Here is a 16291-nt window from a genome sequence, read left to right as displayed (position 1 = left end):
AGGCTAGCCCAGTCTCTGGATTGCTGTGGTTCCGGTTCTGGACTCTGGAAAAGCACTCATGGAAAAACCATCTGGAGCTCAGGCTGCACTGGGGAGTCCCCTCCCGAGATGACTGGCAGGTTTCCCTGTCTGGCGGTTGGCGGGCGGGGGTGGTGGGGTGGGGGTGGGGAACAGCTTCTCCCACCTCTCAGGAACAGGCCACGTCATTCCCACAGAGTCCTCGCCTCCACCCACTTGTGGAGGCCGTTACCACCACAGAGCTGGGGGCTGGGGGAGTCCCTGTCCGGTCTTCTCTGTCCTTTAGATCATATTCTTCCTGGACAGGGTCCCTGCTCTCTGGTGGGAAGCCAGGCACACAACACAGGATTGAAGCCGATAGCTCCATGCCCACGTCCTCAGTTTTCAGAGGCCGTAGAGCAGAGGGAATGGGATTTGGCCTGGGAACCCAGCCACCAGGCCCACTCAGCCTCTGCTCTCTGAGACAGGAGGAGCTGGCTGCTCATTGTGACTGACAGGGTGACAGACCACAGAAGGGCACACACAGCCTGACTCCATACCAGGTACAGGGCCAAACAAGCCCCGCTCCCCGAGATTGCTCTGTGGTGGTTCTGCCCTGGCCTGTTCTTTCCTTCTGGCCCATTTGGCAGATCCCCAGCCCACACCCGGGCCACTACCACATTCCACCACCTCGCGGTCATGATTTGGCTCTGAAATGCCCCCTGGAGGCCACATGCTGATGGCTTGGTGGGCAACATAGGATGCTGCTGGCGGTAACATAACCTTTTTTGAGAAATTACTTTTATTATTTTTTGTTATGTGTGTGTTTTATGTGTAGGTATGTGCCCACCAGCGCAAGTGCCCGAAGAGACCATAGGAGTTCGATCCTCTAGAGCTGGAGTTATAGGCAGTTGTGTACCACCTGACATGGCGGCTTGGAATTGAACTGGGGGCCTCTGGAAGACCACTACATGCTCTAACTAGCTGAGCTATATCTCCAGCCCAAAAGGTGATGGACCCTTTAAGAAGAGAGATCTAGTACCAGGAAGTGAGGTCATTAAGTCCGCACAAGGAAAGGGATTGGAGCCCAGTTCTCTTCTCTTTCTCTTTTTATTCCTTTGTTGCCCTGCCCTGCCCACCTCTCCTCTCCCTCTCCTCCTCCACTGCTCCCCTCCAGCACCCTCCTGCTCTCCCTCCTCCCCTCCCTCCTCCTTGGCTGTCCTGAGGTGAGCGGTTTCTTCCATAACTGACCGCAAACTGAAATCCCTGAGATAGCCCCAGCAAGTCTTTCTGCCCAGACCCCTCTGGCATTTTGTTCCGGTGACTGCCCCCCCCCCCACCTCCCCAGACCTCTGAACACCGTGCCCTGTCCTACTTGCTTTACCCACAGGGGCCAGCCGGGCCAGCCCTGAGCCTGCTGCGTGCCATCTGGAATCATTTCCCCCATCTCACTGGTCTGGGGGCCAATCGAAGAGAGGAAAGAATGCAGGGTGACATTAGCTTTTAATGCAAGGTGGGATGAAGTGGAGGGATAGCCCTCTCAAGGGCCACAGAGGTGGTTTAGAGGGTAGTCGTGCTTGCTGACAGGCCTGACAGTATCTGAGTTCAATCCCTGGGACCCACATGGTGGAAAATAAGACCCAGCCCCTCAAAGCTGCCCTCTGACCTCCATGTGAGTGCTGTGGTGTGCACAGTGTCACATGTGCACACACACAAACAAATAAGTAAATGCTTTTTAAAGAGAGCATCTCATCCCCTAAGAGAGTCAAGTACAAAGCATGCACATATCCGTAAATATCCCACATACATGCACATAAGTGCCTATATGCAAGTACACTCACGGGGGATCTGATGTGTGTGTGTCAGCTTCTACTGTACTCAAGACAATCTGATGTCTACAGGAACCCAAGTCAGAGAGCGGCTGCAGAAGCTTCCAGACCAGAAATGCCACGTTCTTCAGTGCCCCTGACTCTACTCACAATTACTGCCTCCCTCTTTACTCTACCCGGGGCTTCTGGGGTCCTAGAAGTTGCTTCTAGGCAGAGCTTGGAGGGCAAAGATGGAAACTTTATTACATTTGGCACAGGGCAATCTCAGACAACTTCATCACAAAGCGTCCCTAGAAACAGAGGCCAGGAAAATATAATTGTTTCCTGGAATTGGAGAGATGCAGGGTCAGAATGCTCACTGGTCCCATCCCCCTGTGGTGGGTATGTTGACAGCCATGTGTACATATGTGCTGTGGATATCGCTCTGTATAAATAAACACTGATTGGCCGGTAGCCAGACAGGAAGTGTGGGAGGGACTAACAGAGAGGAGAATTGAGGGAACAGGAAGGCAAAGGGAGAGACGGCTGGAGCTGCCGCCAGGACAAGGAAGATGTAAGGTACATGAGCCACGTGACAAAGTATAGATTAATAGAAATGGGGTGAATATAAGAGTAAGAGCTAGGCAATGATAGGCCTGAGCTAATGGCCAAACAGTTTAAATAATGTAAGAGTCTGTGTGTTTATTTTATAAGTGGGCTCCGGGACTGGTGGGACTTGGCGGGAGCTGGAGAGAAATTCTCCAGCCACACATATGTGTGTACGTGTTGAAATTATGATACTCCTGGGGAAGGACTCCAGGGTCCTTTCAGACATTAAACCCTGGGCATGCTCAGGTCTCTCAGATAACGTGGCATTGTATTTGCAGAAAACCTCTGCAAGAGCTCCTGTATGGTCCTGATCCTGCCCTCCTGTGACTTTACAGCACTTAATACAATATAAGTGATATGCAAATAGGTAGCAATTTATTTTAACAGGAAACATCTGTATGTGTTCAATAGTAGTGCAGTACTTTCCCAAGCCAAAAGGAAAAGTAATGGTTCCAGACAGTGTGGTATCATGGAGCCTGGCTGGCTTGAACCTCCTCATCTTCTGGGCTCAGCCTTCTGAGTGCTGGGATTATGAGAACGCATCTCTCTGCCAATCCAATATTGTTATTTGTGGTTGGTTGATCCTCAGCTGTGGAAGCCCCAGATGGGGCTGACAGACTGTAGCATGTGTATATGAACCACTGTAGCATAAGCTGATAAAGATAGGGATAGATTTAGAGGGCAATTTGATACTCTGTGTCTCTGAGGGAAGTTTCTCCCTGCGGTGGATGGTGGTTAACTCAGGACTCATAGTTAGTCTAAGTGCAGAGAGTAGGTGATTGTGGAATGCTCAGGACATCTGTATCATGCCTCCTCCCCGAGGCTCAGGTCAGGTTTTCCCACCAAATGCATGGGCTAATTGTGTGTAAGTATTCATGTATGAGGCATGTACACACATACATGTACAGGGGCGAGGCATGGTGGCTTTTTACTGTGTGAGCTAAGGACCAAACGCAGGTCGTCATACCTGCATGGCGATCACTTTCCCAGCTGAGCCTTCTACCCAGTTTTTATCTTTAAAGCACTTTATATCTAAGGATTTCAGGTGTGAGTTATTAGTCCTAATGCTGTCTTCCTAGTGGGGTTGTGACAAGGATGTCACATCTGAATCAGATGCAATAGTGTGTGTACAGGGCATGAGGTCCTTGCGTTCACAGATAAGCACTAGAGAAACCAAGGACGTCACACACGCAGCCTTTTCTCAACAGAAGGTAGTTCTACCTATTTCTGCCATGGATTGGATGTAGTTAAAATAACCTGGTGACCTTTCTATCTGTAGAGGCAGTCCTTACCCGCATCCCCTAGACTAGTATGTTTATTCCGGAGTCTCAGAACCCATTTTTGTGGAAGAGGTCACAGATAACTTTGCAAAAGGCATGTGTGTTGGGGAGGAGTTTTGATGTAACCTTTGCTGTGGTAAGTGTCGCAAGGAAACTTGTTTCCAAAGTTGTGCTGTGTTGTTGAGTCACAAATAAACTGCTTGGCATCAGAGTCTAGAAGTTTGAACAAACACTGGCTAACTAAGTTGTGTTGAACTGGGTTTCCTTCTTGCCTCACGTGGATCTTTCTCTGCTGACTGGCTATGACATTTTCAGAGACCCCCCTCACCCCTCACACACACCCACACCATGGAAGACAGCCTGGGAAGGGCGAGGGAGGGGTGGGGGAGCTGGACACCGTGAGTACAGCTGCTGCGAATCTATCACATGTTGGACTGCCTGCTGGGTGACACAGCGCATGCTCAGGGGCTGCTCACAGCGGTTTAAACCGGTCAGCCCTCGTCTGATGTGCACCTCCTAGACAGAGAATCGAGGCCAAGGGCAGGCGAACCCACCGCAGTACTGCAGATGCCCTGTGGACTTCCAGGTTCCAGGACAGCAGTGGCCACCCAGTACGGAGCCTGGCACACATCTGGGAAGGAGAGATGATAGGGCTTCTGTGGCAGGGCTCGGGGTGGAGTTCAGGGTCTGGCACGTACAAACACTCTTACCCTGAGTCATGCCGCAGGTGGTCCTCTGCCCCTCCACTTCGCTGCGCACAGGAACGTAAGAGATGTCAGAGCGGGCCGCTTCTCAGCAAGGCCCATTTTCTGGGAAATGGACTTCCCATGGGGCTGGCTCTACAGCACCCGTTGAAATTAAGATGTGTTCAGTTTCATTTCCTGCTCCCGCCTCCGGATTGGCCCAGCTGGTGAATAAAAATAGGCCCTTGCTTCTCTGTCGCTCTTCAGCCCAGTCCTGCCGGACTGACTGGAGGGCTCTTGGTGAGGTGAAGGTTCAGCCTGGGCTCATCCTCTTTCTGAGGGACAGCGGGCAGGTGAGAGCTGCTTTGGGGACCCTAGTGGACAAGGAGATCAACGGAACAAGTGGCCAGGCACTGGCTGAGGAAAAAGCTGACGTGGGATAGCAGGGCTCAAAGCCCAGGTAGCTAGGAAGTAGCCAGCCGGGTGGTCTCAGGCTCCAATCTTTACTATGACAAGCCAGCCTTACATATGACAAGCCACCAGGAACCTCACTGGTTCAGATGTGCCACTTGCAAGGGGCACATGGCTTTGCATTCTTATTTACTCAGAGTTCTTTCCTTTGAATTAAGTTTGGTTTGTTTCTTACCCTGTGTGTAATTATGAAAAGTCCAGAGATGATGGATCCTTAGCAAGGATTGCTCTAGTTAGCTGTTCCCCAGACAGAGACACTTCCAACAGCAAGCTAGTTTCCGGGAAAATAACAAGTCTCTGATTCCACCTCTCTGGACTGTGCTCACATCGCTGAGAGTGTCTGTCTTCTGCAGGGAGGACAGACAGACCTCTTCCCTGCTGAGCACCCCAGGACTGTGAAGGAGAGCAAGGCCATCCTTCCAGACATCGCCACAGCAGAATCTGCCAAGGTACATTCTGGTCCTCCAGTCAACTCGGGGCAGGGGAAGACCATTATGGGTCAGAGGTGGAGTAATCAGGCTGGACACTGAAAAATACCCAGAGGGCTGGGCTGGCTTCAGTAGCAGAGCGCTGCCTAGAGTGTGAGAGGTCGGGTTTAACCAAAACCAGTGTGTGTGTGTGTCCGTGTGTGTGTGTGTCCGTGTGTGTGTGTGTCCGTGTGTGTGTGTGTGTGTGTCTGCTTGTGTGTGTGTCCGTGTGTGTGTGTGTGTGTGTGTGTGTGAGTGTCTGTGTGTCTGTGTGCGTGTGTCTCTGTGTGTCTGTGTGTGTGTCTCTGTGTATGTCTGTCTGTGTGTGTGTGTGTGTGTCTGTGTGTGTGTGTGTGTGTGTGTGTGTGTGTGTATGTCGGTGTGCGTGTGTCTCTGTGTGTGAGTGTCTGTGTGTCTGTGTCTGTTTGTGTGTGTGTCTGTGTGTCTGTGTGTGTGTCTCTGTGTGTGTGTGTCTCTGTGTATGTCTGTCTCTGTGTGTGTGTGTGTGTGTGTGTGTGTGTGTGTGTGGTGGGGTGCAGGGCGTGGGGCACAGAGACCTGTCAAGCACACTTGTACATTCTCCTCAGCCACACTCCTCATCTCTGCTTTCTCCTCCTCCTGAGCTGTGACACTGGGTGACTCAGTTTCCACTTGTCCTCTGCCTTTCTCACCTGGTGTGTGGCTTTAGCTGTTCCCTCCTCCACTCTGGCTGGACACTCACCCACCCCCTGCCTACTTCATACCAGTGGGACAGCTCAACCAGCGGCCAGCCTCCATCACACCCCACAACACATAAACACCCATCAGCCTTTGCTCAGTGCAGGGGTCAGCTGAATAGTTGTCCACACCTCAGGCTTGAGGTTGCTCTTGGATCTCACACCTCATGTCCACCAGGGAAATCTAAGAGTTTCCGTAACCTGGCCCAAGCTGCCACCCATTTGCTCCAAGAACAAGGCCATTCTTCCTGTGACTCCTTCTGTTTCTTCTCCGAAACCTGAAAAATTATCATGCCCACACTGGCCCATGCCCCCCACCCTGCCCTTTATCCCCACACTGGCCTGTGCCCCCCCAATCACCACACTGGCCCGTGCCTCCACTGCCATTGAACTCCTAACATCTTGCAGACTAGGGCTCTGGAGACCTTGGATCTGATATCTGGTCTCCAACAGTGGCAAGGGTGACTGACACAGAGTTCCTGGGTTCTTGGGATTTCCTGGGCTCTCCTAAGGGTCTTTTTGAGTTTTACAAAGGCTGCAGTATGGATGGGTGAGTGGTTAAGTCATGTCTACCATGAGCTGATCTCCAGCCCCTGTTCCCTCTTGGAAACCTAACTTATAGATGTTTGTCTTGGCAACCACTTCCCAGTCCTTAGGGACTTTCCACAGTCACCTCATTCCAGAAGCTCCAGGGTTGAAAGGATCGCTATGAGCAGCCAGGATAATCTTTTCATCTCTACAGCCCTATCACATGGGAATGCCAAGGGTCTTAGCTATGCCTAGATCAGGGAAGAAGACAATAAATATATTTCTTGCCACACCAGGGGCATATCCTGGAGCTGGTAAGACGGCCCAGCAGGTGAAGGTGTCTGCCACCAAGCCTGATGACCTGACTTTGATCCCCAGGACCCAGAAGGGGAGAATCAGTTCCTACAAGTTGTCCCCACCCATCCAAAGTACACAGTGGCGTGAAGGTGCCTCCTGACCCCACGCTCACAAAATTAAGTAATCAATGTAAAAATCTGTAGGATAAAAATCAAAACTACACAGAGAAACCTTGTCTCGAGAAAACCAAAAAACAAAAAACAAAACAAGACAAAACAAAAAAAATCCAAATGCATTTAATTTTAAGGACTCAATTGACCTCATTTTCACTCCTAAAATTGAGTAATACTTCACAAAAAGGAGTGAGTGTTCCAGTGAGCTGAGTGGGCAGGCTGGGTCCACAGACCTGGAAGGGTAGAACGAGGGGGATCAGCATGGAACAGTGGTCAGGTCAAAGTTACTGCCCTGCTGCAGCAGGGACCTCAGGTGACCACAAGTTCATTTATTCATATATATTTATGTGTGTATGTATATTAATATATACACACACTAATTATCCACATATATGTATAGATTAATATATACATATATATTTATATATACATATATCAATTAATTAGTTAATTTTGGTGAGGATTAGGCAGAGAGAACTTTTGCTGAAACTGGTCTGCAGGCAATGGGGTGCCAGCTCTCTCCTGACTTCTCTGAGGGTGACAGACACCCTTTGGTGTCCCTTTGGTCTGGAACATTGGCATGGGCCACCCCAGCTTAGGCTTTTGTTTGATGTGTTGGAGCTCAGCCCAGAAGGATGAACTCTCTGCTGAACATATATTACAAAATCCAACATAATGTTGATATGTTCTTGGAAATACAATTTGTACAAAATCCTTATCATGTTGTGTTGTTCTGTGAAAATGAACTTTTAATCATTATTATCATTTGTTCTCAATAGCCAATAAGAAACAACCCCAACACATCAATCAATAAAACAGAGAAACCCCTTGCAATGTATTTGTATCATTAAATCCTACATATCCATAGCGATTTTAAACTTTAGATATCGTCGACAACATGGTGGATTCCATAGAGGTCCTAGTGAATGACAGAAGTCAAGTGGGTGGGGTGGTACTTCAGTCCACACGGGGCTTGCCGTGCAACACGGGGTTTCAATCTCCAGAACACCGGTTAAAAAAAAAAAGAAAAGGAAAGCCAGGAATGGCAGCATGCTACACAGAAAGGAAGGAGGAGACAGGACGATCCTGGGGCTCACTGGGCAGCCAGCCCAATGCAACTGGGAGAGCTACAAGCCCGTGATAGACACTGCCTCAAAAGCAATAATAAACAGCAGACTGGAGAGATGGCTGCTCTTCCAGAAGACCCGGGTTCAATTCCCAGCATCCACATGGCAGCTCACAACTGTCTGTCATTCCAGTTATAGGGATCTGACACCCTCACACAGATATACATGCAGGCAAAACACCAATACACATAAAGTAAAAAGTTAAAAAACAAGCTGGGCGGTGGTGGCGCACGCCTTTAATCCCAGCACTCGGGAGGCAGAGGCAGGCGGATCTCTGTGAGTTCAAGGCCAGCCTGGTCTACAAAGCCAGTTCCAGGAAAGGCGCAAAGCTACACAGAGAAACCCTGTCTCCAAAAACAAAAAACAAAACAAAAGTTAAAAAACAAACAAACAAAACAAAACAGAACAAAAAAACAGTAATAGCACCTGGGGAACAACTCCTGAGGTTGTCCTCTGACCTCCACATGCAAATGCATGTGCAGACACATGTGCACCCACAGAACACACATGCACACATATGCACACACATACACTTAAAAAAAAATGAATAAGCAGGCCAGGTGGTGGTGGTGGTGGTGGTGGTGGTGGTGGCGGTGGCGGCGGCGGCGGCGGCGGCGGCGGCGGCGGCGGCGGCGCATGCCTTTAATCCCAGCTCTCAGGAGACAGAGGCAGGTGAATCTCTGTGAGTTCGAAGCCCGCCTGGTTACAAAATGAGTTTCCTGACAGGCTCCAAAGCCACAAAAAGATACCATGTCTCGAAAAAACAAAACAAAAAAATGAATAAGCCAGTTTATCAACGGTTCTAGAAGTCAGAATGTGGTGACCTCTGGGGGAGATAGTGCTGAGAGGACGGGGTGAGTCTTGACTGTGACAAGGTTGGGGACAGTAACTCTGTTCTGCTGTCTAAGGTTTCAGTTACTGCAATCTAAGAATAATAAATGGAAAGTGCGAGAAGTCATCCCTAAGTTTTAAACAGTACAGTGTTCTGAGTTGTCCCACCTGTGACATGAGTCAATTCTCTATCCAGTGTTTCTGATATGCTACCTACCCATTAATCACTCAGTGTAACGTGCTCTATAGAGGGCTTGGTACCGTCCTGGGTCCGTCTCTACAGCCCATCAGGATCTTAAGGGGAAATGACTCTCTGGTTCTCAATCACCTTGTGCTAAGAATTATCCCGATGCCAAAGGAACATATTTTGGGGTGAAAAATTCTGCTGCTTTCCAATGTAAATACTTAACACTGAGTGCTACACTGGGTATGCAGCTGCATATAAGTTATACCTTAATTAAAAAATTTAAAACAGTAGTTTGCAGATATTGTAGTTAGTATAAACCATGGTTTGGTATGATTTCAATTCTGCATAATCTAAAATCCTTCTACACTCGAATTTTATAATGTTTTATGATATTAGCAGTAAAATTGCTTTCTATATTTCCAATTAGAAGATAACTTGACCCATAAGGACACAACTTTGGTGCTGAGGCGAATGATGAACCATCTGACGGGGAAGGAACATAAGGCTGATGTTGGTTTGCAAAGGTAACCCAGGGTGGGTTTCTTGGGAAGGGCTAGTTCTATTGAGGATAGCATGTGTCCTTTCAATGAAGAATAACCACTTGTCTTGGTCACTGTCCTATTGCTGCGAAGAGACATCATGACCAAGACAACTCTTAAAAAGGAAAGCATTCAACTGGGGGCTTGCTCACAGTTTTAAAGGTTAGTTCATACCATCATGGCAGGGAACATGGTTGGCACCTGTGGTGCTGGGGTAGTGGCTGAGAGCTTTGGATCCTGATCCACAGATAGGCAGAGAGATAGACAGAGAGACACTAGGCCTGGAGTGGATTTTTAAAACCCCCAAGCCCACCCCCAGTGACACACTTCCTCCAACAAGGCCACACCTCCTAATCCTTCTGATCCTTTCAAGAGTTCCACCCCTTGGCAAGTAAGCATTCAAATATATGAGCCTACGGGATCCGTTCTTATACAAACTACCACATCACTCCAGGATCGCTCTGTGGGAAAGGGGGCTTATCTTTTCATAAGTCTCCAAAATGCCAAGGAAGTGTGTTTTCCTTAAGGAGAAAATACTCCATGAGGGTGACTGTAAAATTTTGGAGGGTTGGGGCTGGAGAGATGGCTCAGAGGTTAAGCACACTGACTGTTCTTCCAGAGGTCCTGAGTCCAATTCTCAGCAACCACATGGTGGCTCACCATCTGTAATGAGATCTGGTGCCCTCTTCTGGAGTGCAGGCATGCAGAAGGAATACTGTATACATAGCAAATAAATAAATATTTTTAAAAAATTTGGAGGGTTAAGTAAAAATTTAGTCAGATGCATCGTGTTGGGCATGAAGGACTTCCTTGAAGATCCATCCCACCTTCTGAGGGACCAAATGAGGTGGCCAAGGAGGATGTGCAGAAACTAGTTACCATGTATCTTAGGCCTCTCAGAGTGTGGCGCAGAAGTGAAGGCCCAGCTGCTGTGGCCAAAGTCAAGGTGGTCAGAGTGCAGCTGTGTTACACAGAATGCTCTCTTTCTCCTCTTCCTCCTCCTCACCTCCCTCCTCTTTCTCCTCCTTTCCCCTGGCCCCCCTCCCCCTCCCCCTTCCCCTCTGCCTTCTGTGCCCTTTTCTTGGTCAGGACAGTAGCATTCCCTCCTCCAGGACAGCACTCCAGTTCTTCGGAGCAGGGCTGGGAATGTCCCTCAGGGCCGTTCTGTCTTCTCCATGTCTTTGAACAGGGCCGAGGTCCCCCCCAGTGCTCTGCCCGGCTGTCCCTCTTCTGTGATTCTTCTCATTATCCCGTCACTTCCCACACAGTTCGCCCTCAGATTGATTGATTATATACAGTGTTCTGTCTGTACGTACACCTGCACGTATGCCTGCAGGTCAGGACAGGGCACCAGATCTCATTAGGGATGGTTGTGAGCCACCATGTGGTTGCTGGGATTTGAACCCAGGACCTCTGGAAGAGCAGTCAGTGCCCTTAACCATTGAGCCATCCCTCCAGCTCTCCCAGAGGAGCTTTTTAGGGAGATGTATATGAAGGGTTCAATGTTAGGAGTAAAGGCCACCTGGGAGGCCACATGGGCTTCTTCCTCTGGGATGCTGAAGCCAAGTCTTTTTTCCCTCACCCACAGGGATGAGGATGGTGGTCCTCTGGGTGGAGACTGGACTGATGAGGGAGAAGTGGAGGTTGAAGATGATGTCCTGACAGATGAAGAACGTACGTTTTTAAAACAGTTCCCTAGCTTGAAAAGGGATGTGGAAAAGGGCATCAGAAAACTCTATGACATCGCAGACTGCATTGACAAAAGCCACCAAAAAGCCACCAAGACCAACGTGGTGTCTAACTCTGCATCAGCCGTCTCTGGATTCATGAGTCTCCTGGGTTTGGCCCTTGCTCCAGTAACTGCAGGTGGAAGCCTGGTGCTCACTGCTGCTGGGACAGGTTTGGGGGTGGTTGCTGGGGTCACCAATATTGTGACTGATGTGAAGGAAAACTCTCGCAAGAGAAGAGCCCTAGCTGAGGCCAACAGAGTCATGCCTACCAGTGACCAAGAGCTTGAGGAAGTCAGAGGGAAGAAGATGGCTTATGTCACAGCCACTGGTGAGATTGTCTCCAAATGTGGGACCGCCTGGAAAACCATCAACAATCACATCCGAGCCCTCCAGCTAACCAAAACACACCCCCATGTCACTTCAGCTGCCAAGAAGCTCATGAGTGCTGGCCAAGTCTCAACCCGAACCAGCAGGCAGGTGCAAAAGGCCTTTGGGGGTACAGCCCTGGCAATGACCAAAAATGCTCTCATGAAGAATGGTCTACTTGCTGCCTTCTTTCTTGCCCATGACATACATTCTCTTTATGAGAACTGGAAGGAACTGGAGGCTGGAACGCCAACGGAGCTTGCAAAAGAGTTAAGAGAGCGGGCTGAGGTGCTGGATCGGGTATTATCAGAACAGACCCGTCTCTACAAAAGCCTGAAGAAGGTGAGGCCCAGGTTTTGGAAGGGGCCAGGAGGCATAAAATGGCGTCTGTGGAGACATGTGAAACAGCCACAGTTAGGAAAATCTTTGTATGTGTGTGCATGGTGTGTGTGTGTGTGTGTGTGTGTGTGTGTGTGTGTACACACACGTACGTACGTACGTACGTACGTACATGCTATATGGCAAGTTTTAGAGATGTCTCTCACCGCATGGCATATGGTAGCCTCAGAGGTCTGTTCTAGTTAGGTTTCTATTGCCGTGATAAAGACCATGATCAAAAGCAATTTGAGCTTGAGAAGGAAAGGGTTTATTTGGTTTACACATCCTGAGTCGCTGTCCATTGAGGGAGCCAGGACAGGAACTCAAGCAGAGGCCATGGAGGAACACTGCTTACTGGCTTGCTCCTTCTCCATGGCTTGCTCAGCCTGCTTTCTTATGCCACCCAGGACCCAAGGGTGGCACCACCCACAATAAACTGGATCCTCCCATATCAATCACTAAATCAAGAAAATGCCCTATAGACAATCTGATGGAGGCATTTTCTCAATTATGGTTCCTTTTTCCAGATGACCCTGGCTTCTGTTCAGTTGCCCCCTAAACAAACAAACAAACGAACAAAACAACAACAACAACAATTAATCAGGACAGGTCCAAAGAGTACCCCGTGCTCAGGTGCCCCGTGGAGAGCAGGGAAGGCTGTCCTCAGCTGGCTTGGTTAGCCTTCACTTTCTTTGTATGGCTTCCATGTTGGGAAGAGAGCTTCCTGGTTGAATAGACTCGGTCTCCGAGTCACAGCGAGTGTTTGGACTAACTACCCTCTCAAACCCTGTGTGGAAGCTTTACCCCTTCTATATCTGGAGTGGAGCCTTTGAGGGGTGGTTAGGGTTGAATAAGGTTGTAAGGGTGGATAGATAGAGCCTTACAGGCCTGATGTCCACAAAAGAGAAGGGAGAAACTGGGAAACCCGCCCTATGCATCTGCACAGAGAGAAACTATGTAAAGGCTTCCCCTTGGGAGTAATCAGACATCTGCGAGCTGAGGAAAAGCCAGCACCGGACAAGAGCTGAACAGGCCAGCACCTCTGAGACAGAGTAAACAATTTACCCCTCCTTAGGGTGCTGGGCAAGTGGTGAGCCCTGAAAAGCATCTGTGGTGTTGGTGGTGGTGATGGTGAGTGATGATGATGGTGAGTGGTGATGATGGTGAGTGATGCTGGTGGTGATGGTGATGATGGTGGTGGTGATGGTGGTGGTGATGATGGTGATGGTGGTGGTGGTGGTGATGGTGGTGGTGGTGATGGTGGTGGTGGTGATGGTGGTGGTGGTGGTGATGGTGGTGGTGGTGATGATGGTGGTGGTGATGGTGGTGGTGGTGGTGATGGTGGTGGTGATGGTGGTGATGATGGTGATGGTGGTGGTGATGATGGTGACTGATGCTGGTGGTGGTGGTGGTGGTGGTGGTGGTGGTGGATAGCGTTGGTGATGGTTTTGTTTTCTGAGACAGAGTCTCACTCTGTGGGTAGCCCAGACTGATTTGACATCATTATGTAGTCCATGCTGGCCTCAAACATATGATCCTTCTGCCTCAGCTCCCAAGTGCTGAGATTATGTGTTTGTGCCATACTATCCCTGGTGTAAGCATTTTTAACCCACTGTTAAAATCATTATTAATATTAATGAGAAGGCCTTACCAGTAAGAACTCTTTCCAATATTCATTTTACTTGTAAATAAGCTAAGTTATTGAGAGACAGGGCAACTTGACTCCCTAGTTGATAGTTATTAAACTCCCTAGCTCTCTGGTTGCCTTGAGTGAAGGACTATCTTCCAAGAGTCAGTTGAACTACCCCCGTGCCAGCTCTGATTGCTTTGATTGCCCCATGAATGCCTCAAGGAAGCTACACAACATTGACAGCTGCTTGTAGTCAGAGGTTTCTGTCCCACCAGCAACTCCAAATACCCATGACAGCTGCTTCTCAAATTACCACACAGAGGCTTATTTTAATTATAAATGTTTGGCCGATGGCTCAGGCTTATTACTAACTAGCTCTTATACTTAAATTAACCCATAATTCTTATCTACGTTTAGCCACGTGGCTTGGTACCTTTTCTCAGTACGACATTCTCATCTTGCTTCTGGCTGGCGACTCCTGACTCCGCCCTTCCTCTTCCCAGCGTTCTTAGTTTGGTCGCCCTGCCTACACTTCCTGCCTGGCTACTGGCCGATCAGCGTTTTATTAAACCAATTCAAGGGACAAATCTTTATAGTGAACAAGAGCATTATCCCACAGCAGCTGCTTGCTGCTGGAGGGTAACTCCAGCTCCTGAAATCACAGCCCTGGCCATGATGGTTCCAACTGCGGCCTTCAGAGCCCTCAGTGAAATGGCCCTGCCGCCATTTCCACTGAGGTAGTTCTGCTGGTGGCCCTGCAGAGGGAATGCTCTGACTAGTGCAAAGGTGACAGTGTCATGTGACTGGTGTTAACACAGACTTTAATTTGCATGAGGATGTGCTACGATTTGGGTCAAACCCCTGTCTTGGGGTTACATAAGCTGTTTGACCCACTCCTGTGCTGTGGGCTTCTGGAGTCACATTAGACCTATAAGGCTTCTCTCTGGTGGCCCTTTCTCTCACCATTTGTAAACCAGGCTGAGCTGGGAACAAGAAGGAAGCCGTTGCATGAGAGACAAACCAACTCCCAGTGGTCCCTTTCCGAGGGCTGCTCTCTACCCCAATCCTCATGACTTAAGGGCCTCTCGGGAGGCCCCACTTCCTAATTCTGTCCCACTGGGGGTTATGTAGTCATAAACTGGATTTGGTGGCACATACTTTTAATCTCAGCACTCAAGAGGTTGAGGTAAGTGGATCTTTGTGAGTTTAAGGCCAGCGTGGACTACATATTGAGTTCCAAGTCACTCAGGGCTACTTAGTGAGACCCTCTCTCAAACAAACAAACAAACAATGAGGTAGTGGTGGACAGACCCAGGATTGCAAATGCTAGCACATGACACCTGGCCACCTGGGAAGCAGCTGCCTCATGAAGCCAAACCTGGCCTGGGGCTCTCCTATTATTAGTGGCTTTCCTTCTCTCTCCTCCCTCCTCCCCTTCCCTTCCTCCCTTCCCCCTTACCTTCTTTTTCTTCCCCCTTCTCCTCATCCTCCTCCTTCTTCTAGACAGGCCCTCACTTACATAGTCTGCAATGGTCTTTGACTCACTATATTGGCCTTGAACTCACAGCGGTCCTCCTGCCTCAGTCTCATGAGTGCTGGGATTGTGTTTTGCACCACTGAGCCTGGTTCTTCTTTTCTAACAAGCCTGGGACATCACAATTACATCGTGCTCACCTTGGGTTTTGTTTTTTTCCCTCAGAAACTCAGAGACTCACAGAAGAGACCTGCGGGGTCTTCTTTGGAAACAGCCATGGAGACTCAGCCTCCGCCTCTATCCTGCATTGAGAAAGCAAGGCCCAGGGGACAGTGGCATAGAGGAGCTGAGATCATGGGTCTTTGTGATCAATAAATGGGGACCAGGGTGGGGGTAGCAAGGCTGGCAGAGGTGATGCCTGGAGGCTCATACACAGGGAGGTGCCAGGGAGGTCCCTAGGGTCTCAGAAGGGAGAGTCCTGTCAGCCTCACTCCTGAACCTGCCTCCCTTCTTCATACTGACTCACATCCACTCTCCCTGGTCCCCATCACTCACTCACACAGCCCCTGCTTGGTTTCAGATAGATATGGCTTCTGGCCAGCTTCCGTAGTAATTAGCAATGACTAGTAATTAGCAATGGTAAGGTGTGAAGATTCCCCTGTCCACCCACCTCTCCCTGTGTTCTCTTCCTCTCAGTAGGAACTGCTGGCTCAGAGCCAGGTTTCCACACAAAGGCTGTCACTGGAACCTGCTAGGCCAGATTCCAGGGGAAGGACAGAGGGCGGCCTGCGTGCCACTCTTCTGCCCAGTGTCCTGAGCTAGCAACCTTCAGGACCTCACCTGGCTGCCGGGTCTCCCATCTTAAACATCTCTTGAAAGTCACACATGGGTGGTACAACATTTAAAGACCACAAAAGCTACCCTGGGAAGGAAAAGGCGGGGGGAGAAATGGCCGAGGAGGGTTGAGATTGTGGCATGTGCACACAGGACTTCCTGTGTT

General features: G+C 49.4%; 1 protein-coding gene across 1 annotated transcript; it reads left to right on the top strand.

Moving 5' to 3' along the window:
* Positions 1 to 9605: 9605 nt before the first annotated feature.
* On the top strand, positions 9606 to 15979 carry LOC131897040 (apolipoprotein L6-like). The gene is made up of 3 exons (XM_059247900.1): positions 9606 to 9698; positions 11302 to 12151; positions 15517 to 15979. Exons 1-3 carry the CDS (start codon positions 9646 to 9648, stop codon positions 15664 to 15666), a joined length of 1053 nt encoding a protein of 350 aa, XP_059103883.1. The 5' UTR covers positions 9606 to 9645; the 3' UTR covers positions 15667 to 15979.
* Positions 15980 to 16291: the final 312 nt, after the last annotated feature.

The sequence above is a fragment of the Peromyscus eremicus genome, chromosome 20 (assembly GCF_949786415.1).
Source record: "Peromyscus eremicus chromosome 20, PerEre_H2_v1, whole genome shotgun sequence".
Lineage (NCBI taxonomy): Eukaryota > Metazoa > Chordata > Mammalia > Rodentia > Cricetidae > Peromyscus > Peromyscus eremicus.
The sequence above is the reverse complement of the archived record's forward strand: the minus strand, read 5'-3'. Positions and strand labels throughout refer to the sequence as shown.

Coding starts and splice junctions, on each gene's coding strand:
- LOC131897040 (XM_059247900.1), top strand. CDS start 9,646: ATGATGAACCATCTGACGGGGAAGGAACATAAGGCTGATGTTGGTTTG. Junction 9,699..11,301: donor GCTGATGTTGGTTTGCAAAG/GTAACCCAGGGT, acceptor CCTCACCCACAG/GGATGAGGATGGTGGTCCTC. Junction 12,152..15,516: donor TCTACAAAAGCCTGAAGAAG/GTGAGGCCCAGG, acceptor TTTTTCCCTCAG/AAACTCAGAGACTCACAGAA.